The 24,950-nt window shown below is 41.8% G+C and overlaps 1 protein-coding gene across 5 annotated transcripts; it reads left to right on the top strand.

The window, feature by feature from the left end:
* The first annotated feature begins 782 nt into the window (after nt 1–782).
* On the top strand, nt 783–24,671 carry LOC118938870. 5 transcript variants are annotated; one of them, XM_036945451.1, is made up of 14 exons: nt 1,171–1,337; nt 1,558–1,577; nt 1,944–2,005; nt 2,873–3,021; nt 3,410–3,538; nt 3,684–3,795; nt 3,882–3,948; nt 4,050–4,096; nt 6,234–6,379; nt 6,550–6,663; nt 18,030–18,316; nt 18,422–18,520; nt 23,473–23,551; nt 24,394–24,671. In XM_036945451.1, exons 2-14 carry the CDS (start codon nt 1,570–1,572, stop codon nt 24,403–24,405), a joined length of 1,311 nt encoding a protein of 436 aa, XP_036801346.1. In that variant the 5' UTR covers nt 1,171–1,337; nt 1,558–1,569; the 3' UTR covers nt 24,406–24,671. The 5 variants fall into 5 exon arrangements, with proteins under 5 accessions (XP_036801345.1, XP_036801346.1, XP_036801342.1 ...); XM_036945447.1 differs by having other exon boundaries at nt 6,234–6,415; nt 24,394–24,670; XM_036945450.1 differs by lacking the exons at nt 1,171–1,337; nt 1,558–1,577 and adding an exon at nt 783–901 and having other exon boundaries at nt 6,234–6,415; nt 24,394–24,670.
* Nucleotides 24,672–24,950: the final 279 nt, after the last annotated feature.

Raw genomic sequence — 24,950 nt, 5'->3', positions numbered from 1 at the left:
AAAAGAAGAAAAAAAAGAAACGTAACATCTACTAAACAGCACAGTACCAAAAACAACATCCCACAAACTAAGGTGGGAAAAAAGGCTGCCTAAGTATGATCCCCAATCAGAGACAACAATAGACAGCTGCCTCTGATTGGGAATCATACCAGGCCAAACAAAGAAATAGGAAAACTAGAATTCCCACCCAAATCACACCCCGACCAAATAGAGAAATAAAAAGGCTCTCTTAGGGCGTTTTTTTTTTTGCAAACAATTTTCTTCCTTCATTTACATGCACTATAATTTTTACGTGTAAAACAGAGAGAGAGAGAGAGAGAGTGACCTTACTTAAGGTTAGTGTGTGTCTGAGCGGTTTTCTCTGTGTCTTCTGTCAGAGCAGGAGATGTGTTGTTAGAACTAGCAGGTTGTTGATGTAATTCTAGTCTGTCAGAGCAGGAGATGTGTTGTTAGAACTAGCAGGTTGTTGATGTAATTCTAGTCTGTCAGAGCAGGAGATGTGTTGTTAGAACTAGCAGGTTGTTGATGTGATTCTAGTCTGTCAGAGCAGGAGATGTGTTGTTAGAACTATCAGGTTGTTGATGTGATTCTAGTCTGTCAGAGCAGGAGATGTGTTGTTAGAACTAGCAGGTTGTTGATGTGATTCTAGTCTGACTGATAATGAGAGTGGGCAGGGCTGAGGCTTTTAGGACACACCCACTAGTGTAGAGAGGAGGACATGGGCTGGTTGCTGTTCTGCAGTACCTCATCATTTCCTCATCTCTTCTCCTCACATCACCTCATTTCACTCCTCCTCCTTAACAGTGACTAATCCAAGCCAGAAGCAAGAGCAGATGCTCTGAGCTTCACTACCAAGACCAAGCTACTACTACTACTGTCACTGTGTTTCTAGCCAGCTCAGGTACTCTCAACATTCTCTGATTCTGAGCTTCACTACCAAGACCAAGCTACTACTACTACTGTCACTGTGTTTCTAGCCAGCTCAGGTACTCTCAACATTCTCTGATTCTGAGCTATCCTACCAAGACCAAGCTACTACTACTACTGTCACTGTGTTTCTAGCCAGCTCAGGTACTCTCAACATTCTCTGATTCTGAGCTTCACTACCAAGACCAAGCTACTACTACTACTGTCACTGTGTTTCTAGACAGCTCAGGTACTCTCAACATTCTCTGATTCTGAGCTTCACTACCAAGACCAAGCTACTACTACTACTGTCACTGTGTTTCTAGCCAGCTCAGGTACTCTCAACATTCTCTGATTCTGAGCTTCACTACCAAGACCAAGCTACTACTACTACTGTCACTGTGTTTCTAGCCAGCTCAGGTACTCTCAACATTCTCTGATTCTGAGCTTCACTACCAAGACCAAGCTACTACTACTGTCACTGTGTTTCTAGCCAGCTCAGGTACTCTCAACATTCTCTGATTCTGAGCTATCCTACCAAGACCAAGCTACTACTACTACTGTCACTGTGTTACTCTCAACATTCTCTGATTCTGAGCTACACTACCAAGACCAAGCTACTACTACTACTGTCACTGTGTTACTCTCAACATTCTCTGATTCATGTACAGGTAATGTGCTACGTTACAGATGGAGCTGCTCTGTTATGTCATGTTAACTGATGTCACTTAAAAGTTAATTTGTGTTTTGTTTTGTCATGTTATGCGATATCATTTTAAAATGAGTTATGTTAAATGCATAATGTACGATTCTAGTTCAATGACTGGAAGTCTACAGGTGTATTAGCAATGCTACCGTACCTGTAGACTTCCAGTCATTGTGCTACTGCTAGATAGCATTTGCTCGTGAAACAACCACTACCTTCCTTCCTAATGCACACGGAGACATTAAAATGGTATCCAGGATCCCTGTAACACTATTAGAGGTTGTTAAATGTAGAGTTGTTATGTAAAGTAATATCATTGTTTCCTCTGTAGGTCGGTTGGCAGAATGTCTCTGCTGCTTTGTTGTATAGTGATGGCTCTGCACCTCGCAACAGGTGAATATGAAACTTGAAAAACAGACGGTGTGTGTAAACAGTTAAAATGATTGATAGAAAACACCCTCTGTGTTCTGTTAAAACACTTTTTTATTTAACCTTTAGTTAACTAGGCAGGTCAGATAAGAACAAATTCTTAACCTTTAGTTAACTAGGCAGGTCAGTTAAGAACAAATTCTTAACCTTTAGTTAACTAGGCAGGTCAGTTAAGAACAAATTCTTAACCTTTAGTTAACTAGGCAGGTCAGTTAAGAACAAATTCTTAACCTTTAGTTAACTAGGCAGGTCAGTTAAGAACAAATTCTTAACCTTTAGTTAACTAGGCAGGTCAGTTAAGAACAAATTCTTAACCTTTAGTTAACTAGGCAGGTCAGTTAAGAACAAATTCTTAACCTTTAGTTAACTAGGCAGGTCTGTAATTAAGAACAAATTCTTATATACAAATTGTTATTTATTTAAACAGGTAACTCTTTTTCCACAATATAGGAGGAGGTACAAAGCCATAAAACTTAAGTTTTTCCAGCATCAGACTATGAATGATAACGTCAAAGGCCACACTGATGTCTAACAAAACAGCCCCCAAAATCTTTTTATCATGAATTTCAGTCGGCCAATCATCAACCATCTGTGTAAGCATCGTGCATGTTGAAGCGTGCTGAAAGTCTGTTGTCAATTTGTTAACAGTAAAATAGCATTGTATCTAGTCAAACCCAACTCTAGATGCTATAAAGTATTTGAGGTGCAACTTGATCTAGCTTAGTTTGCACTTTTGGGATTATTCCATTAATTGCTTCCAATGTACCAGGTAAACTAAGTCAAGCACAGCTCTTGAACAGTACATACTGTCGGTGTGTGTTGTTGTTCCAGGGCTGGATGCTGCCCCGGGGGTGGCGAACACTACAGAGGAGGAGGTGGAAGGGGTGGACTCCCAGTCACCATGCCCAGCCGGGTGGCATCAGAATGAGCATCGCTGCTTCTCCTTCTACCCCGTCTGGGCCACCTGGGCCACTGCAGAGGTAACTCTTGTAATTGGGAGAGACTGAGAATCTAAAGGTCAACTTGTTCTGTTGCTGTAGTAGAGTTGGTTAGGCATTGATTTAGGGCAAATCCATGGTAAAAGAATGACGCTAAAATCTGATTTTTCACATAAAATGTTATACTTTAAAATCTAGTTAAATTAAAAACTACTACTACTACTAGTACTACTTCTGTCACCAATACTACCACTTCTACTGCTGTCACTACTACAACTATTACTATTTCACAACCATTGATACTTCAAGACAAACAGACATTTAATTCAGGAAATTTCCATTTCTAGCCTGCATTGATATTTGCTCCCTGAGGTACTGCCAGGGCTTTAGCTCAGTGGGCTAACACAGTGTTCTCTGACTGTCCCTCTAGTTGTACTGCTCCCAGCACAGAGGGAACCTGGTGTCTGTTCACAGCCCGGGTCAACAGGTGTTTGTCCAGGATCTGGTAAGGAGACACACAGACCAGCCGGTCTGGATGGGAGGCTACGATGCAGCTCAGGTACACTGGGTCAATAATTAATCTGTCAGTCTGTCAACCAGTCTGTCAAATGTCTACAGTTTACAGAGGCAAAAGCTCAACGTACTTTCTGTTTAAAAACAATGAAGTGGTTTCAATCCATCAATCAATGTGTTTCTGTGATAAGGAGGGGATGTGGCTGTGGAGTGACGGCTCAGCTGTTGACAGTTTCTACTGGGAGGAGGATGAGCCCAGTAACTCTGGACAGGGGGAGAACTGTATGGAGCTACACACTGGAGGTACACACAAACACACACACACACACACACACACACACTCTCTGAGCACATTGAAATAACTGAAGTGAGATTTGTCTTGACAACAGGTGGGCAGGGCTGGAATGACGTGTCCTGTGCAGAGCTGAGGTTCTATGTGTGTTCTATGGAGACAAGGTAGCAGGTCTAACACTGTCTTGTATCTGGACATGTTTTATACAGGCACCATATTAAAACTCAATTACCATTCATGTCTTTTTTATTTCATTTTCTTTTAGATCTGGTTTAGCATCATTGCCAAGTCAGAAGAAAAAACACGAGAGAGGTAGGAATGTCTTGGCCCATTGCCTCGGATAGACTAAGCTAGGAAGCTAGGATATGCATATGCATGGTAGTATTTGATAGAAAACACTCTGAGAGTTTCTAAAGCTGTTAAAATAATGTCTCTGAGTATAACAGAACTGATTTGGTAGGCAAAACTAAAAATTTGTTTTTTTGAGGTCAAAATGCTTTTCTATGGGAAAGCCAAATGATTAGGATTGCAGTTCCTATGGTTTCCACTAGATGCCGACAGTCTTTAGAAATTGTTCAATGTTTTTTTTATGGGAAAAATTAAGAAGTGATCGTTTTCTTATCTAAGTGTCACTCAGAAGGACTCTACAATTTTGGTGAGCGTGAATGACTCGTTGTTTTTCTCCAGTATTGAAAACAGTTTATTCCGTCTTAAATTCATCGATTATTTACATATTAGGGTACCTGAGGTTGGATTAGAAACGTTGTCTGAAATGTTTGGACCAAGTTACTTTTTACATTCCTTTGTTGGGTTCAAACTGGTGTATTTCTGAATCAAACGCGCCAAATAAAAAATATATATTTTTGGATTTTTATTTTGGGGGGGGGGGGGGGGGGGGTATAAAGAAGGACTTTGTGTAACTGGGACATTTGGGATTGCAAAAAGATGAAGATCTTCAAAGGTAAGCAATTAATCTGCTTTTTTGGAAAATGTTTTTAAGAAATTAAGCAAGTCAATGTGGAAAATTTCAAGAACTTTGAAAGTTTCTTCAAGTGCAGTCGCAAAAACCATCAAGCGCTAAGATGAAACTGGCTCTCATGAGGACCGCCACAGGAAAGGAAGACCCAGAGTTCCCTCTGCTGCAGAAGATAAGTTCATTCGAGTTACCGTCCTCAGAAATTGCAGCCCAAATAAATGTTTCACAGAGTTCAAGTAACAGACACATCTCAACATCCACTGTTCAGAAGAGACTGTGGGAATCAGGCCTTCATGGTCAAATTGCTGCAAAGAAACCACTACTAAAGGACAACAATAACAAGAAGAGACTTGCTTGGGCCAAGAAACACGAGCAATTGACATTCGATTTTAGATTAGATTAGATTTTAGATTATTGGTTCCAACCGCCGTGTATCTGTGAGACGCAGAGTAGGTGAATGGATGATCTCTGCATGTGTGGTTCCCACCGTGAAGCAAGGAGGAGGAGGTGTAATGGTGCTTTGCTGGTGACACTGTCAGTGATTTATTTTGAATTCAAGGCACATTCAACCGGCATGGCTACCACATCATTCTGCAGTGATACGCCATCCCTGGTTTTCACTTAGTGGGACTATAAAGACCCAACACAACTCCGGGCTGTGTAAAGGGCGATTTGACCAAGAAGGAGAGTGATGGAGTGCTGCATCGGATGACCTGGCCTCTACAATCACCCTACCTCAAACCAATTTGGATGATTTGGGATGAGTTGGACATTGCTCAAGGCCTGAGCTACAGGCAGTTAGATGTGTGTATGTCATTACAGGCGAAATTGAAAAAAAACAGGTGGATCCTTATTAAAGAGGATGAGGTTTTCTAGGAGGATAAAAAGCTTAATTCCAGATCGGTTCAACATGTTTGAAAGTTTGTAAGGGCATAGCATTCGCAAGTACCAACATCATCAGCTGTCCTCTTCAAAATGTCAGATTGTTTAGAGTGAATAGAATGTTGGAAGACAGATTTAAAATGGGAGATTTAAATCAAGGGAGATTTAGAATGTTGAAGATATCCCGTTAAAGAGGAAGAGGATTTCTAGAATAGCCTGAGTAAAAGGCAGTTTACTTTGGGCACCACAGTCATCCAAACTTCCAAATACTGCCCCCTATCCCTAAAAAGTTAAAGTAATGACTGACGGCCATTTCTCTTTGCTTATTTGAGCTGTTCTTGCCATAATATGAACTTGATCTTTTACCAAACAGGGTTATCTTCTGTATACCACCCCCTACCTTGTCACAACACAACTGATTGGCTCAAATGCATTAAGAAGGAAAGAAATTCCACAAAATGTGCTCAAAATGTGCTCAGAGTGTTGAAACAACAGGGTTTTTTTTATGATCTGTTTTGGGTTTTGTACTAATCATTGCTAAACTGTACCACAGTAGTGGTTGTGAACACTTCCCCTCCCTCCCTTCCCCAGAGTTGGTTGAAGAGGTGAGTATTTATGACGTCCTGTGGGAGACCAGTGAGAGAGTAGCAGATGAGATCCTCTACTCAGCCTTCCTCAGAGGGATGTATTCCAGACGTCTGCCTGCCCGCTGCTATGCTGACTTCTGCCACCAGGAGGTGCTATACCTGGATAGAGTCATCCCCATGCTGCGGGTGAAAAGAAAATACATGAAATAAAACCAATACCATAAAGATTTACTTACTATGACTGTGATACGTGGTTGTCGTCCCTAGTTGTCTTAAGATAAGTTGCTCTGTATAACAGTGTAAATGTGTGTATGAGCCAGGTGCTGATCAGAACAGTCCAGGGTCCTCCAGACATCATGCTGTTTCTCCAGAGAACACATCAACGCTACCAGGAGTCTCTGAAGGAGGCCCAGAACCAAACTCCACCACACCTGGTAAGAAGCTCTTATAATAATCACCTTTTAAATGTATACTTTAATATACAATTTATTAGGAAAAACAACTAGAACGTAGTAGGTGATTTATCAATTCAGTAAACCTTCCATAAACGTGTTCAATGACCCCTATTTGACCTTTTTTTGTTTTGGTTAAATTCATGTTCAATTTCGGTTACCCAGGTAACCCAGGTTACCCAGGTTACCCAAGTTTTAGTGTATTTAGACACGCCCCCAAAACAGAAATCTCTTCTTTCTTTTCTGACTTCCTTTAGTTCGTTCACTTCATAGTATTTTAGTATTACAATAATATTCCCTTTAGCTCAGAGTGACTTAGTAAGTACATATAATTTTCAGACTTCTTTTCATACTATTTCCCTGGGGGAATTGAACCCACACCTACGCACACACAAAAACTAAATTAAAATAAAAACACACAAAAAAAAAAAAAAAAAAAACATATAACACTTGCAGGTTCTTATCAGCTATTTCAAGCATTCGCTGAGACGACGGGCCAATAATTCGTTTTTAGGTTTTAGAGTACCTTACACAACATGTATCTGCGCATTTCCCTAGTCACCCCGTTCACTCTGTCCAGTTTGAAATATAGTTGAATAGTGGAGACCAGAGTCTATCAAACTTGGGCTGTCTCTTGTGGAGGTCATAAGTGAGCTTTTCAAGAGGAAGAAAGTCAACAATCTGGTCAATCCACATTTTAAATGTAGGAGGGGTATTAGAGGCCCACAATAGAATAATACATTTCTTAGCAAAGTATGTAATAGTCATAAGCAAATTTTCTCTGTCAGGATCAAGAACAAAGTCCTGCTGGGCATTAAGAAGATAGATACACGGGGTCATATCAAACTGTACATCTAGTATTTTGTGTGCAGCAGTATGTACAGATTGCCAGAATCTGGCAATCTCCCTACAGCTCCAAAATACATGCATATAGGTTCCACTTTCAGAGGTACATCTTTTACAGTTAGGAGACATATCTGTTTTCATTCTATGGAGTCTCAAAGGAGTATAATAAAATTTGTACAAAAATTTGTAATTAGATTCTTTCATTTTTACACTGGTAGAGGAGCAGTATACCCTGTCGCAAACCTCCGCCCATAGCTCATCACTGATAGTCAGACCAAGGTCCTTTTCCCAGATTATGTTCAAAGGAGTAAAGGAGGAGCTTCCTTTCTCAGAAAGGAGTCTATAGATGTAAGATATTTTGCCTTTAATGGATTGTGCTGTGACAAGAAGGGTTTCAACTTCATTCAACTGAGTTCTAAACCTCCTCTTGGAGGTAAATGAGGAAATTACATGTCTAATTTGAAGATATTTAAAAAAATGGGATCTTGGCACATCGAATTCACTGCAGAGCTCTTGAAAGGATTTCAGTGTAGTGGTTTTCTGATGAAATAGGTCTGAAAAGGTCCTGATTCCTAGAGTATGCCAAAGATTAAAGTTGGCATCCCTCAGGGCTTTTGGCAAGTCTGGGTTGCCTACTATAGGCGAGTGAGAACATATTTGGGAGGAAATGCCCAGGTATTTCTTACAGTCCCTCCACGCTAGTAGGGTGCTGTAAATCGCAAAGGTTTTGGCTATGTTGCCCACTTCACTAAAGTTATTAATGAATATAATTGAGCTTAAGGGCAATGAACCACAGGATTGGGCTTCTATCTGAATCCACGTTGACTCTTGTCTGTTTGTGATCCATGTTAGCATGTTGCGGATTTGGGCAGACCAGTAGTACAGTTGAAGGGATTCTCTGCCTCTAACCCTATTACAGGGGCTGAGTCACTGGCTTTACTGGGGCTCTCTCATGCCGTCCCTGGAGGAGGTGCGTCACCTGAGTGGGTTGAGTCACTGATGTGGTCATCCTGTCTGGGTTGGCGCCCCCCCCCCCCCCCCCCTTAAGTTGTGCCGTGGCGGAGGTCTTTGTGGGCTATACTCAGCCTTGTCTCAGGATGGTAAGTTGGTGGTTGAAGATATCCCTCTAGTGGTGTGGGGGCTGTGCTTTGGCAAAGTGGGTGGGGTTATATCCTTCCTGTTTGGCCCTGTCCGGGGGTGTCCTCGGAGTGGGCCACAGTGTCTCCTGACCCCTCCTGTCTCAGCCTCCAGTATTTATGCTGCAGTAGTTTATGTGTCGGGGGGCTAGGGTCAGTTTGTTATATCTGGAGTACTTCTCCTGTCCTATTCGGTGTCCTGTGTGAATCTAAGTGTGCGTTCTCTAATTCTCTCCTTCTCTCTTTCTCTCTCTCGGAGGACCTGAGCCCTAGGACCATGCCCCAGGACTACCTGACATGATGACTCCTTGCTGTCCCCAGTCCACCTGGCTGTGCTGCTGCTCCAGTTTCAACTGTTCTGCCTTATTATTATTCGACCATGCTGGTCATTTATGAACATTTGAACATCTTGACCATGTTTTGTTATAATCTCCACCCGGCACAGCCAGAAGAGGACTGGCCACCCCACATAGCCTGGTTCCTCTCTAGGTTTCTTCCTAGGTTTTGGCCTTTCTAGGGAGTTTTTCCTAGCCACCGTGCTTCTACACCTGCATTGCTTGCTGTTTGGGGTTTTAGGCTGGGTTTCTGTACAGCACTTTGAGATATCAGCTGATGTACGAAGGGCTATATAAAATAAATTTGATTGAAGGGCAAGACCACCTTTAGATTCAGGTTTTGATAAAGTGGAAAACTTGATCCTAGGTTTTTTATTGCCCCATATAAATTTGGTGATGCTTTGGTTAGTTGTTTTGAAAAAGGAACCTACTGGGAGATAGCATGGGAGCATCTGAAATAAGTAGTTTAGTCTAGGGAGGACGTTCATACGGATTACATTAATTCTTCCTACTAAGCTAATTGGGAGGGAGATCCAGGTTTGGAGATCGTTCTTGATTCGATCCAGGAGTGGAAGATAATTTTCCTTAAAAAGGCTGTTCAGATCTGGTGTTATGAAGATCCCGAGGTATTGAAACCCGTGTGTTTTCCATTGGAAAGGACAAAGTGTCTTCATAGAGCTGGTGAGTGTAATATTGAGAGGGCAGACAGTGGATTTGTTAAAATTAATCTTATAACCTGAAAACTTGCCATACTGAGCAATTGTGTCTAAAATGAGAGGGAGGGATTTCTCAGGGTTGGATATGTAGAGCAAGACATCATCCGCGTAAAGCGAAATCTTGTGCTGCAGGCCACCTGCAGAAACACCCATAATACTTGGATTGCTCCTTATCAGCTCTGCCAGAGGCTCCGCCCCCAACAAGTAGAGCAGCGGGGACAGCGAGCACCCTTGTCTTGTGCCCCGTTCCAGAGGGAATCTGTCAGAGTTCAGTCCATTAGTAGTCACCATGGCATTTGGATGAGAGTATAGTGATTTGATCCATTTGATAAAATTTGGGCCCATATTGAACTTTTCTAAGACTGAAAACAGAAAGCTCCACTCCATCCTGTCAAACGCCTTCTCAGCATCCAGTGAAGCCAGCAGGACAGGGGTCTTTTGTGCGTTTACTTGATCAATAATATCAAAAAGACGGCGAATGTTATCAGAAGAGTATCTGTCTCTAATAAATCCAGTTTGGTCCGCTTTTATTATTTTGGGAAGAAGAGTGTTTAGTCTTTTGGCGAGCAATTTGGTAATTATTTTATAGTCAAAATCCAACAAGCTTATGGGCCGGAAGGACGAGCAGGATAGGGGGTCCTTGTCCTTTTTTAGCAACACTGTAATGCGAGCTGTGTGCATTGAGTCTGGGAGAACTCAGTTTTTGCAAAAATCCTCCAGCATTGGCATGAAGATAGGGCTGAGCTGGGGCCAAAAAGCTTTGTAGAACTCTCTGGGGAATCCATCTGGGCCTGGGGACTTATTAGGTGGCATGGAGGTAATTGCCTCCAGGATCTCCTCAGGAGTGAAGGGGGAGTTGAGATGTTCCTGGTCGGTCTCTGATAGTTTAGGTAGCGAGATTCCCTCTAGGAAAGAGTGGAGTTCTGCCTCTGTGTGTTTTCTCTCAGAGGTATATAGTTTGCAGTAAAAATCATGAAAAGTTAAATTGATATTTTTTGGGTCATATGTGACCTCGTCCTCTGCTGTTCGGATAGCCATGATTGTACGCTCTGACTGCTCCTTTTTTAATTGGTAAGCAAGCAATCTACTGGGCCTATTGCTATACTCATGGTATTTCTGTTTAGTAAAGAAAACTTTTTTTTTATCTCCCGAGTGTAGTCCAAATTCAGTTTGGCTTTGGCTGCTTTAAGATGACTCCAGGAGGTGCTGTCTAGGGATTGTTTATGTATTTTTTCACAGCATTCCAGCTCCCTCTCAAGATCTAGCCTGTGTGCTTCCATTGCTTTTTTCTTAGAGGAAGCATATGCAATTAGATGACCTCTTAGTGTGGCTTTAGCAGCGTCCCACATTGTGGCCGGAGAAACAGGAGTCTTTATTGTCTTGTGTGTAGTTGTCTATCCATGTAGTTACCAATGTATGGAACTCGTCATTTGATAGCATGGAGGTGTTGAATTTCCAGCTCTTTGACCTCGGGATGTTTTTGCAGAGGTCAAAGTGGAGGTGGACAAAGGCGTGATCTGAAAGTGCTATGGGTCCGATTGTACATGTGGCTGAATTTATGAAACTCTTTGGGATAAAAATGTAATCTATACGGGAGTAGGTGTTATGGACATTAGAGTAGTATGTATAGTCCATAGATGAGCTATTAGTCTCTCTCCAGATATCTATCAGTCCCATCTCTTTAGTAAGAGAGTTCAACATCTTTGCAGATCTAGGATTTGTGGTGGGGACTTGAGATGATTTGTCTAGGGTTGGGTTAAGGGTACAATTAAAATCTCCGGCCACCACGCCAAAGGAGACACAATGCTCATTGAACAGGGTTATAATTTTTGACATGAAGGCAGGAGTATCTGTGTTAGGGGCGTATATCTTTAATATAGTAATTGGTTGACCATATAGTGACCCAGTTATCAAAATAAATCTCCCCTCCGGATCAGATATGTTTTTGTCAATTATGAATGGAACATTTTTATGGATAAGTATGGCTGTGCCTCTACTGTTTGATTTGAAAGATGAGAAATACACCTGTCCCACCCAAGCTCTGCGGAGTTTGGCATGTTCAGCATCACAGAGGTGTGTGTGTCTCTTGTAATAGCGCAATGTCTGCTTTTTCCTTTTTTAGAGCACATAGTATATTTTTTCGTTTTATTGCATGTCCTAGACCATGGCAGTTCCATGTCAATAGATTTAAGGTACTAGTCATCGTCATCGAGCAGTAATCGAACTTTAGTGCAAGTCATCGCTGGGTAAAAGTGGATAGTAATTACAGCTGCGTTCACATAAAAGGAAAATAAATGGTGTACATAAAATAATAATCTCCCGTTAGATCTCCCGTTGGATCTATTACCCCCCCCCCCCCCCCCCGCTCAGTCTCAATTCTGTGTTCCGAATAAAACAAAAACCGGGAACAGTTAGCAACGCAAAACGTCCCCTTCTCCCCACCAAAGAAATGCCTCATCCTCTCCACATTGAGTCATCCTCTCCACATTGAGTAAATAACACAGTTGCCCTCGTCAAGACCCCAGTAAAAGAGGGGAGCAAAATAAAATCAATAGCCCAGCCTACATATGCCTCCCCCAAGGGACATAGGGAAACCCAGGTAATAATAGTAACAACAAAAAAACAGGGAAATAAAAGTAGGCTGAAACATTAGTAGGCCTAGGTTAGGCTATACAGCCCATCCCTCTCAGTTAAAGGACAATAAATATAAATTGGACGGCTATAATGACATTTAGGGGGTGGATCTCTGGATATCGGCTATATGTCGTCTTACCTCCTTTAGTAATGGCATTAATCGCATTTGGTCATTGGTCTGTTTCTCATTGGCCAGGATTGTCTTTCAAAAAACGTTTTGCCTCTTCGGGAGTTTTGAAGTGTCGCAAGGCTCCCTGGTGAAGAATCCTGAGCTCGTTTGGGTATTTGAATCCCCTGAAGATGCCTCGGTCAATGGAGTATTTCTTCACTTCGTCAAATTCTCGGCGCTTTCGGCGTATTCCAGCTGACAGGTCCTGGTGTAAAGCGAGTTTGGCGTTTCCCACTGTGATGGTGTTGTTTTTCGCCGCCTGTAGGACTCGTTCCTTGTCGGTGAATCTCAGGAAACGTATGGTGATTGGGCGCGCTGGTTGTCTGGCTGCTGGTGGGGGCCTCAGTGCTCGGTGAGCTCTCTCGAGTTCTATGGGCCTGTCGGTGGGCAGGTGGAGCCACTCGGGAAGTTTGTCTTGCAGGTAGCGGATCAGTGGCATGTTTCCCTCTTCTTTTTCGCCCAGATTGAATAGAACACAATTATTCCTTCGCCCCCTGTTTTCCAGGTCCTCTGTTTTCTCTTCCAGATGCTCAATTTTCTTTTTAGCATATGCTATTGTTTCCATGGCATCTGTCAATAAGTTTTCCATGGATAGGATTCGCCCCTCTGCCTCGTCCAGGCGCCCCGCGTTCATGGTTATCTTGTTGTTGATGTCAGGCAAAGCGTTTTCCAGGATTGTCACCTTGCCCCCTATCGCACTGAGCTGAGAATTAATGGCATCTAATTTAATGTTTAGTTCTGTACGTTGGGATCTCAACTCAGAAAGGATGTCTTCGACAGAGTGCGAGGTTGGCATTCGTTGTGCCTCGTGGGGGAGCGGGTTCTCTTGCTCCTGGCTAATGGCGCTAGTTTTTTCTGAAGCTAGCTTCTTCTTGGAGGCTTTTTCCGTTGCTAATACTCGAGTCCGGGTAAAAATGTCACCTGTAGTGTCGCCTTTTGTAGCCGCCATGACTTTTTCTTATTAAAGCTAAATGAGTGTGAACTTGGAGTGGAGGTAAGATTAGGAATTGGAAACTACTTGTGCGGAGCTCTTAGTTCATGCGGCCATCTCGTTCAAGGGTCACGTGATCCCCCCGACAATTTTTTTTGACTTAATTATGTTTTAGGAAAAGTTACTAAATGACTCTTCTTGGTTTAACGCCAAGATGGCGCCGACGGAGAAGGGTGACATCTTACAAGCTGCAACCCAACTTTACCCTGCCTTAATGAACATACTGTATCAACCTCAAATACATTATTATTATCTTTCCTTATGCCCAGTCACTTTACCCTGCCTTCATGAACATACTGTATCAACCTCAAATACATTATTATTATCTATCCTTATGCCCAGTCACTTTACCCTGCCTTCATGAACATACTGTATCAACCTCGAATACATTACTATTATCTATCCTTATGCCCAGTCACTTTACCCTGCCTTAATGAACACACTGTATCAACCTCAAATACATTATTATTATCTATCCTTATGCCCAGTCACTTTACCCTGCCTTCATGAACATACTGTATCAACCTCAAATGCCTGGTACCTCTGAACATTGATCTGGTACTGTTACTCCCTGTATATAGCTCCACATTGATCTGTTACTGTTACTCCCTGTATATAGCTCCCCATTGATCTGGTACTGGTACTCCCTGTATATAGCTCCACATTGATCTGGTACTGATACTCCCTGTATATAGATCCACATTGATCTGGTACTGGTACTCCCTGTATATAGCTCCACATTGATCTGGTACTCCCTGTGCATAGCTCCACATTGATCTGGTACTGTTACTCCCTGTATATAGCTCCACATTGATCTGGTACTGTTACTCCCTGCATATAGATCCACATTGATCTGGTACTCCCTGTGCATAGCTCCACATTGATCTGGTACTGTTACTCCCTGTACATAGCTCCACATTGATCTGGTACTGGTACTCCCTGTATATAGCTCCACATTGATCTGGTACTGTTACTCCCTGTACATAGCTCCACATTGATCTGGTACTGGTACTCCCTGTATATAGCTCCACATTGATCTGGTACTGGTACTCCCTGTATATAGCTCCACATGGATCTGGTACTGTTACTCCCTGTATATACAGTGCATTGCGAAAGTATTCGGCCCCCTTGAACTTTGCGACGTTTTGCCACATTTCAGGCTTCAAACATAAAGATATAAAACTGTATTTTTTTGTGAAGAATCAACAAGTGGGACACAATCATGAAGTGGAACGACATTTATTGGATATTTCAAACTTTTTTAACAAATCAAAAACTGAAAAATTGGGCGTGCAAAATTATTCAGCCCCTTTACTTTCAGTGCAGCAAACTCTCTCCAGAAGTTCAGTGAGGATCTCTGAATGATCCAATGTTGACCTAAATGACTAATGATGATAAATACAATCCACCTGTGTGTAATCAAGTCTCCGTATAAATGCACCTGCACTGTGATAGTCTCAGAGGTCCGTTAAAAGCGCAGAGAGCATCATGAAGAACAAGGAACACACCAGGCAGGTCCGAGATACTGTTGTGAAGAAGTTTAAAGCCGGATTTGAATACAAAAAGATTTCCCAAGCTTTAAACATCCCAAGGAGCACTGTGCAAGCGATAATATTGAAATGGAAGGAGTATCAGACCACTGCAAATCTACCAAGACCTGGCCGTCCCTCTAAACTTTCAGCTCATACAAGGAGAAGACTGATCAGAGATGCAGCCAAGAGGCCCATGATCACTCTGGATGAACTGCAGAGATCTACAGCTGAGGTGGGAGACTCTGTCCATAGGACAACAATCAGTCGTATATTGCACAAATCTGGCCTTTATGGAAGAGTGGCAAGAAGAAAGCCATTTCTTAAAGATATCCATAAAAAGTGTTGTTTAAAGTTTGCCACAAGCCACCTGGGAGACACACCAAACATGTGGAAGAAGGTGCTCTGGTCAGATGAAACCAAAATTGAACATTTTGGCAACAATGCAAAACGTCATGTTTGGCGTAAAAGCAACACAGCTGAACACACCATCCCCACTGTCAAACATGGTGGTGGCAGCATCATGGTTTGGGCCTGATTTTCTTCAGCAGGGACAGGGAAGATGGTTAAAATTGATGGGAAGATGGATGGAGCCAAATACAGGACCATTCTGGAAGAAAACCTGATGGAGTCTGCAAAAGACCTGAGACTGGGACAGAGATTTGTCTTCCAACAAGACAATGATCCAAAACAAAAAGCAAAATCTACAATGGAATGTTTCAAAAATAAACATATCCAGGTGTTAGAATGGCCAAGTCAAAGTCCAGACCTGAATCCAATCGAGAATCTGTGGAAAGAACTGAAAACTGCTGTTCACAAATGCTCTCCATCCAACCTCACTGAGCTCGAGCTGTTTTGCAAGGAGGAATGGGAAAAAATGTCAGTCTCTCGATGTGCAAAACTGATAGAGACATAACCCAAGCGACTTACAGCTGTAATCGCAGCAAAAGGTGGCGCTACAAAGTATTAACTTAAGGGGGCTGAATAATTTTGCACGCCCAATTTTTCAGTTTTTGATTTGTTAAAAAGTTTGAAATATCCAATAAATGTCGTTCCACTTCATGATTGTGTCCCACTTGTTGTTGATTCTTCACAAAAAAATACAGTTTTATATCTTTATGTTTGAAGCCTGAAATGTGGCAAAAGGTCGCAAAGTTCAAGGGGGCCGAATACTTTTGCAATGCACTGTAGATCCACATTGATCTGGTACTGGTACTCCCTGTACATAGCTCCACATTGATCTGGTACTGGTACTACCTATATATTAGCTCCACATTGATCTGGTACTGGTACTCCCTGTATATAGCTCCACATTGATCTGGTACTGGTACTTTCTGTATATAGCTCCACATTAATCGGGTACTGGTACTCCCTGTATATAGCTCCACATTGATCTGGTACTGTGTCGTGGAAATTTCCTTAATTACCAAATGATGAGAGAGCAAACCACACACCAGTCAGAGTTATGCTTAATCTTCACCTTGAATAATAATTAAGCTTTTGCAATAGCATTTTGACTTTCAACAGTTCAGTATCTCTAATGAAAGGTTGAGAGTCCCAACATGATGGCAAATGGGATCCTTTATAGCAAAGATCCACCCCCCCTAGACGACATGACAAACCACAGGTCTTAGGAACTTACACAAAGAAAATACTTTACTTCAGAGAGGAGTATCCCCTAGCCAGACAGAGTTGGCTATAAATTATCGTTCAGTTTGGTCTCCTAAACAAAGCTCTTATTTCGTCCTTGGTACAAAATGGTACCAAGACATTACCCCCACCCTATGATATAAATCAAATTGTCATTTAGATACAACCAATTCTAAATACAACCAATCCTGGACAAACTCACGGAGAGGAGGCTATAGGTTAAGATAGGAGCAACAAAAGAGGGAGCATAGAATGATTCCAGACACTGCCATCATCCTCTCCCCGATGGGAAAAGTAGGGAGTGACTGGCACACAGACACAGTGGAGCAAAATATATGTTTACACATGATGACACCTTGACCTCTCCCCTCTCTGCGGCCCAAGCAACTTAGTCCTGACATAGAACAGATACTGCAAACCCGCCACAGTATTATACAAAAATAACATTCGGATGAGAAGTAACTTACACACATATGATGAATATAAAACATCTTACCTATGTTACCACCTAATTCTGATTATTCCCCAACAACTGTTACTCCCGGTATATAGCTCCACATTGATCTGGTACTGGTACTCCCTGTATATAGCTCCACATTGATCTGGTACTGGTACTCCCTGTATATAGCTCCACATTGATCTGGTACTCCCTGTATATAGCTCCACATTGATCTGGTACTGGTACTCCCTGTATATAGCTCCACATTGATCTGGTACTGGTACTCCCTGTATATAGCTCCACATTGATCTGGTACTGGTACTCCCTGTATATAGCTCCACATTGATCTGGTACTGGTACTCCCTGTATATAGCTCCACATTGATCTGGTACTGGTACTCCCTGTATATAGCTCCACATTGATCTGTTACTGGTACTTTCTGTATATAGCTCCACATTGATCTGGTACTCCCTGTACCTAGCTCCACATTGATCTGGTACTGGTACTTCCTGTATATAGCTCCACATTGATCTGGTACTGGTACTCCCTGTACCTAGCTCCACATTGATCTGGTACTGGTACTTCCTGTATATAGCTCCACATTGATCTGGTACTGGTACTCCCTGTATATTAGCTCCACGTTGATCTGGTACTGTTACTACCTGTATATTAGCTCCACACTGATCTGGTACTGGTACTCCATGTATATAGCTTCAACTTGGTCTCCCTGCCTCTCTTCCTCCTCCTCTTCATCCTCCTCCTCATGCCTACAGAACCTGTCCTCAATCCAGCCCTCTGCAGCTGTGCGTCAGTACCTCCAGGTTTTCCATAACCACACAGTAAACTCCCTGTCTCTCTTACTCCTCCATCTCCTCCTCCTTTTCCTCTTTCTCCTGCCTACAGAACCTGTCCTCAATCCAGCCCTCTGCAGCTGTGCGTCAGTACCTCCAGAGCTTCCATGACATTGTGAATGAGGAGCCCATCTACTGGCTGGTGTCTCTGCTGCCCAGAGCCCTGCTCAGACCTTACCTGGCACAGAACCTGCCCCTGGGAGAGAGGAGCAGACCAGGCCCCAGCCCCTGCGTCTACCCCTGGCTAAGCCTCTTCCCCTGCCCCTGCTACCAGTGGGGGGGTGAGGACATGAAGCCAGACCAGAGGAACCAGAAGGACAAGTCAGGGACATATTACAGGTATCTTGAGGTTTATAGTGTCTCAACTCCACATTGTTGTGTTTAATCTTGTCAAGTGTGGTGATATTGTGGAGTGACTCTTTTCTATCCTGTCTCTCTCTCCAGGCATCTACTGGAGAAGTACCAGGATGTGATAGACGTCTACAAGGCTGTCAACATCTTCAGAGTCCAGATGATCAACGAGAAGGCTCTCTTCACCTCCAGGTGCAGTTAGCCTAACTTAGGTCTACAGTTAGCCTAACTTACGAATGCTGTTAGCCAGGTCCTGCTATCTAAGTCTACAGTTAGCCTGGTCCTGCTATCTAATTCTACAGTTAGCCTGGTCCTGCTATCTAATTATACAGTTAGCCTTGTCCTGCTATCTAATTCTACAGTTAGCCTGGTCCTGCTATCTAATTATACAGTTAGTCTGGTCCTGCTATCTAATTCTACAGTTAGCCTGGTCCTGCTATCTAATTATACAGTTAGCCTTGTCCTGCTATCTAATTCTACAGTTAGCCTGGTCCTTCTATCTAATTCTACAGTTAGCCTGGTCCTGCTATCTAATTATACAGTTAGCCTGGTCCTGCTATCTAATTCTACAGTTAGCCTGGTCCTGCTATCTAATTATACAGTTAGCCTTGTCCTGCTATCTAATTCTACAGTTAGCCTGGTCCTGCTATCTAATTCTACAGTTAGCCTTGTCCTGCTATCTAATTCTACAGTTAGCCTGGTCCTGCTATCTAATTCTACAGTTAGCCTGGTCCTGCTATCTAATTATACAATTAGCCTGGTCCTGCTAACTAAGTCGTCAGTTAGCCTGGTACTGCTAACTAAGTGTACAGTTAGCCTGGTCCTGCTATCTAATTCTACAGTTAGCCTGGTCCTGCTATCTAATTATACAATTAGCCTGGTCCTGCTAACTAAGTCGACAGTTAGCCTGGTACTGCTAACTAAGTGTACAGTTAGCCTGGTCCTGCTAACTAAGTCTACAGTTAGCCTGGTCCAGTTATCTAATTCTACAGTTAGCCTGGTCCTGCTAACTAAGTCTACAGTTAGCCTGGTCATGCTAACTAAGTCTACAGTTAGCTAGGTCCTGCTAAACAAGTCTTGCCAGGTCTCCCTCGCAAAACAGGCTCTCAACCCTACGGATCTCCATAGCCTGGTGTCATGACGTTGCCCTCTTTGGGTACAGCAAGCCCCATCCCCCTTTCCCTGTCTTCTACACACAGGCTGCTGTGGTCAGAGAGAGGTCGTAAATTCTTGGAGGAGATTATTCCCTCATGGCCACAGTATAGAGACAGAGTCACTTTTCATAGAGAACAAAGGAATTTCTTCAACCTCACAGAAGTTGAGGTCCCAACAACATTTATGTTCTGAAGAAGGTATAAAAGATCGGTGAAGAATCCAGCTATGAACTGGTCCGTTTGGTACAATTTGGTGAATCTCATGGGAGCCAATACGACCACATTACCATAATGCTGTTTATATAATAGCCTCAGATATTAGGTTTACATCTAATTGTTGTATAAGATGAATGAATGAGGATGATACTGTTTGAAATTAGTGTAATGTGATTTTGGACAGTTTAATGAAGGAAACTCCAATTCTCTTTTGAGTTTAACTAAATCAGAGGACCGTCCATGAGCTCAGTAGGGTCGGGCATCCTGGGACAGGCCCTTTTCTGCAACTCCCGAATAAAACCCCCACTTTGAGAATTTCTCAACAGACCATGTTTCTATCAATCACGAGAGGACAAAGGTTGCAGACCAGCTTACCTCGATAATGAGAGGGCCAAGGTTTGAGTAGATGGCTGAATCTTTTAACCATACCACGTGGTTAAAATCTTAGACTATCGATACTGACAGAATAAGAACAAGCCTTTAATATGAATTACTAGTCTGCAGCTAGGAATTTGGTATCATTGAACGCGAAGACCGACAACTGCCGAAACATCTATTCTATAACCACATGAATGAATGTCACTCTGAACTATCCATTCTAACTACGAGACAGAGAGAGAGAGAGGACAGACACTCTCCAACAGAAACAAACTTTTCAACAGAGACCCCGACGACACACTGAGCGTAAATATACATATTTATTGCAATGGTTAACGAATGAGTGAGCGTTCATGTGCAAAGGATTAGCATTTCAATTGTTATAATTATCAACTGTGTGTTGTCTTATCTCAGTCGACCACCACTTACTTCCCTTTTGTGCACCAAGCCGCGATGCCGGTTTATCCCACTAGGGAAACTCCGTTATCATTTCCTTGTAACTATCTGCTGTTTGTTTAAGCTTCCTAGTTAATTACAGTTAGATGATTAATCAGTTTAATCGCGTAATAATAATTACAGAGAGTCATTTGATAAAGATGAATCTTCAGTTTAATGATAGTAAAGACACAACACTGGGTACCAGTCTATTTTGTGGTAACATTCTACTCCTTGTCAACATAACTTGGCATATGACATGGAGTATAAGAAGTGGAATCCCAACTAGCAAATTTTATTTGCTGAACGTTGTAGGAACATACATTTTTGGTTTACCATTGGTTCTGGGGAGGAAGCCATGACTTTACTGACTGGTAAAACGGAGCGTTTTTTAAACGTTCTGAAAATGGAAGTGAAAACTTAGCCTGTTCTGGGAACGTTTTACTATGGTTCCAGGGAGGTTCTGAGAACGTCTAACTATTGTTCCAGGGAGGTTCTGAGAACGTCTTACTATGGTTCCAGGGAGGTTCTGAGGTTCTGAGAACGTCTAACTATGGTTCCAGGGAGGTTCTGAGAACGTCTAACTATGGTTCCAGGGAGGTTCTGAGAACGTCTTACTATGGTTCCAGGGAGGTTCTGAGAACGTCTAACTATGGTTCCAGGGAGGTTCTGAGAACATCTTACCATGGTTCCAGGTAGGTTCTGAGAACGTCTTACTATGGTTTCAGGGAGGTTCTGAGAAGGCCTAACTATGGTTTCGAGGAGGTTCTGAGAACATCTTACTATGGATTCAGGGAGGTTCTGAGAACGTCTTACTATGGTTCCAGGGAGGTTCTGAGAACATCTAACTATGGTTCCAGGGAGGTTCTGAGGTTCAGAGAACGTCTTACTACGGTTCCAGGAAGGTTCTGAGAACGTCTTACTATGGTTCCAGGGAGGTTCTGAGAATGTCTTACTATGGTTCCAGGGAGGTTCTGAGAACGTCTAACTATGGTTCCAGGGAGGTTCTGAGGTTCTCAGAATGTCTTACTATGGTTCCAGGGAGGTTCTGAGAACGTCTATCTATGGTTCCAGGGAGGTTCTGAGAACGTCTAACTATGGTTCCAGGGAGGTTCTGAGGTTCTGAGAACGTCTTACTATGGTTCCAGTGAGGTTCTGAGAACGTCTTACTATGGTTCCAGGGAGGTTCTGAGAACGTCTAACTATGGTTCCAGGGAGGTTCTGAGGTTCTGAGAACGTCTTACTATGGTTCCAGGGAGGTTCTGAGAACGTCTAACTATGGTTCCAGGGAGGTTCTGAGAACATCTAACTATGGTTCCAGGGAGGTTCTGAGAACATCTTACTATGGTTCCAGGGAGGTTTCTGAGGTTCTGAGAACGTCTTACTATGGTTCCCTGAACATTTTCCTGGGAGGTTTTATTAACACTCAGAGAACAGAAATTACAGGTTATTTTGAGTTTTTTTTTTTACTTCCTGAAAATGTTCAATGAATATTTCAATAATAGTTTTAATAACAGTGTTAACACATTCTGGGTTAACTTTTTGAAAGTCCAAGCACAAATATGACCAGAGGAGCAACTTTATGTGCTAGAATGGTCTGCATTTCAGGCTCACTACAGTAGAACACATGCATCATCTCATCTTTATGGGATGTTAACACAAAACAGGTCTGGATTTCAGGCTCTCAGTGAAACACTATAGTAGAACACATATATCACATTAACCAGGTAATGTCTGTATTAATGTTAAACGTCTCTGTGATGTTCATCTCTGTATTAATGTCTCTGTGATGTTCATCTCTGTATTACTAGTTGACAGAGTAATATAACTGAGGTCATATATAATGTTGTCTCTGTGATGTTCATCTCTGTATTAATGTTTAATGTCTCTGTGATGTTCATCTCTGTATTAATGTTTAATGTCTCTGTGATGTTCATCTCTGTGTTAATGTTCATCTCTGAGTTAATGTTTAATGTCTCTGTGATGTTCATCTCTGTATTAATGTTTAATGTCTCTGTGATGTTCATCTCTGTATTAATGTTTAATGTCTCTGTGATGTTCATCTCTGTATTAATGTTTAATGTCTCTGTGATGTTCATCTTTGAATTAATGTTTAATGTCTCTGTGATGTTCATCTCTGTATTAATGTTTAATGTCTCTGTGATGTTCATCTCTGTATTAATGTTTAATGTCTCTGTGATGTTCATCTCTGTGTTAATGTCTCTGTGATGTTCATCTCTGTGTTAATGTTTAATGTCTCTGTGATGTTCATCTCTGTATTAATGTTTAATGTCTCTGTGATGTTCATCTTTGAATTAATGTTTAATGTCTCTGTGATGTTCATCTCTGTATTAATGTTTAATGTCTCTGTGATGTTCATCTCTGTATTAATGTTTAATGTCTCTGTGATGTTCATCTCTGTGTTAATGTTTAATGTCTCTGTGATGTTCATCTCTGTGTTAATGTTTAATGTCTCTGTGATGTTCATCTCTGTATTAATGTTTAATTTCTCTATGATGTTCATCTCTGTATTACTAGTTGACAGAGTAATATAACAGAGGTCATATATAATGTTGTCTCTGTGATGTTCATCTCTGTATTAATTTCTCTATGATGTTCATCTCTGTATTACTAGTTGACAGAGTAATATAACTGAGGTCATATATAATGTTGTCTCTGTGATGTTCATCTCTGTATTAATGTCTCTGTGATGTTCATCTCTGTATTACTAGTTGACAGAGTAATATAACAGAGGTCATATATAATGTTGTCTCTGTGATGTTCATCTCTGTATTAATGTCTCTATGATGTTCATCTCTCTATTACTAGTTGACAGAGTAATATAACTGAGGTAATATATAATGTTGTCTCCGGCTGGAGAGTCCCAATACTTGAAATATCAAATCAATAAATCAATGAATATCTGATGTAATCTAATCCGTCTGTGTAACATCATCCTAGCTGGTTTCCCACTGGTGACGAGGAGGAAGAGGAGGACCAACCCAACCTGTTGTCTGTGGAGTCTGGTCCTGACGTTAGGGTGAGTGATGTATTTATTTATGACATGTTTATCTTGTTTTGAAATAATTCGGGGATTGTGAACATTTTTTATATTTTATTTCACCTTTATTTAACCAGGTAGGCTAGTTGAGAACACCTTTATTTAACAAGGTAGGCTAGTTGAGAACACCTTTAATTAACCAGGTAGGCTAGTTGAGAACACGTTCTCATTTACAACTGCGACCTGGCCAAGATAAAGCAAAGCAGTTCGACACAAACAACAACACAGAGTTACACATGTAATAAACAAACATACAGTCAATAATTCAGTACAAAAAGTCTATATACAGTCTGTGCAAATGAGGTAAGATAAGGGAGGTAAGGCAATAAATAGGCCATGGTGGCAAAGTAATTACAATATAGCAATTAAACAATGGAGTGATAGATGTGCAAAAGATGAATGTGGAAGTAGAGATACTGGGTGCAAAGGATCAAGATAAATAAATAAATAAATACAGTATGGGGATGAGGTAGTTGGATGGGCTATTTACAGATGTGCTATGTACAGGTGCAGTGATCTGTGATGATTGATAATGTGACTGTTTTTCTTTTCAACATTTACATGTATTTTCTTACACACTACCCCCCCCCCCCCCCAAAACAGCTGTTCTTTGCAAACCCCCAATTTAGGCCAGCCCACTCTGCTTAAAGATGGACCGGCCCATCTGGCCCCAAAATTTCCCATGGCCAGTCCGTTTCTGGTTCATAGTGTCTCTATTGGGACATTTATGTCAGGAGAGTCTTTCAGATAAGATGTGCTATCTGTCATTGGTCTTGTTTGTCCTGTCCCTTTAATCTGGTTGTTTCTGTCGCCCCCTCCAGGTGAAGCTGTAGCAGTGCAGCTGTAGAATACAGGGGGCTGTGTGTGTAAGGCTGTGTGTGTTGGCTTTCACACTGGGCAGGACTGTTCATCTTGTCAGACATATTCCAATATTCCACTTTTATGTTGGTAACTTCCCCCAAATAACTACTGTTCAGACTGTATTAATGCAATAACATAATGAATGTACACATCTAATAACACATTTAATTATTGTCAACAAAGGAGCTACAATAAAATAAATAACATTTAGGTAATAAAATCATAGAATGAAACTGTGTGAACTGTTCAACTGTATTTTCTTATGGGTATTGCAATGTCAATAATACACAGCCAATCACATTGCTGTGCTCGATCTCAATCAGAAGAATTGCTCTGGCTAGCCAATAAACAGATGGTATTGCTTCCAAGAATTGACCAATCAGAAAAGTTAAGGTTGCCCCACTAGCAGTGGGTAAATATTTGAAAGCTCCATTGTATAAACAATTGTATTTATCCTGTGTGCAAATTTTACATTCATGTTGGATCCACTGATTTCAAACAATTAGAGAATAGTTGT

This window comes from Oncorhynchus mykiss, chromosome 15, assembly GCF_013265735.2.
Source record: "Oncorhynchus mykiss isolate Arlee chromosome 15, USDA_OmykA_1.1, whole genome shotgun sequence".
NCBI lineage: Eukaryota > Metazoa > Chordata > Actinopteri > Salmoniformes > Salmonidae > Oncorhynchus > Oncorhynchus mykiss.
This window is presented reverse-complemented; position numbering and strand designations above follow the sequence as displayed.

What these genes read in the sequence shown, in the direction of transcription:
- LOC118938870 (XM_036945447.1), top strand. An exon ending in GAGGCTACGATGCAGCTCAG is followed by an intron (nt 3,539 to 3,683) that starts GTACACTGGGTC and finishes TTCTGTGATAAG; the next exon opens with GAGGGGATGTGGCTGTGGAG. An exon ending in AAGGCTCTCTTCACCTCCAG is followed by an intron (nt 18,521 to 23,472) that starts GTGCAGTTAGCC and finishes ACATCATCCTAG; the next exon opens with CTGGTTTCCCACTGGTGACG.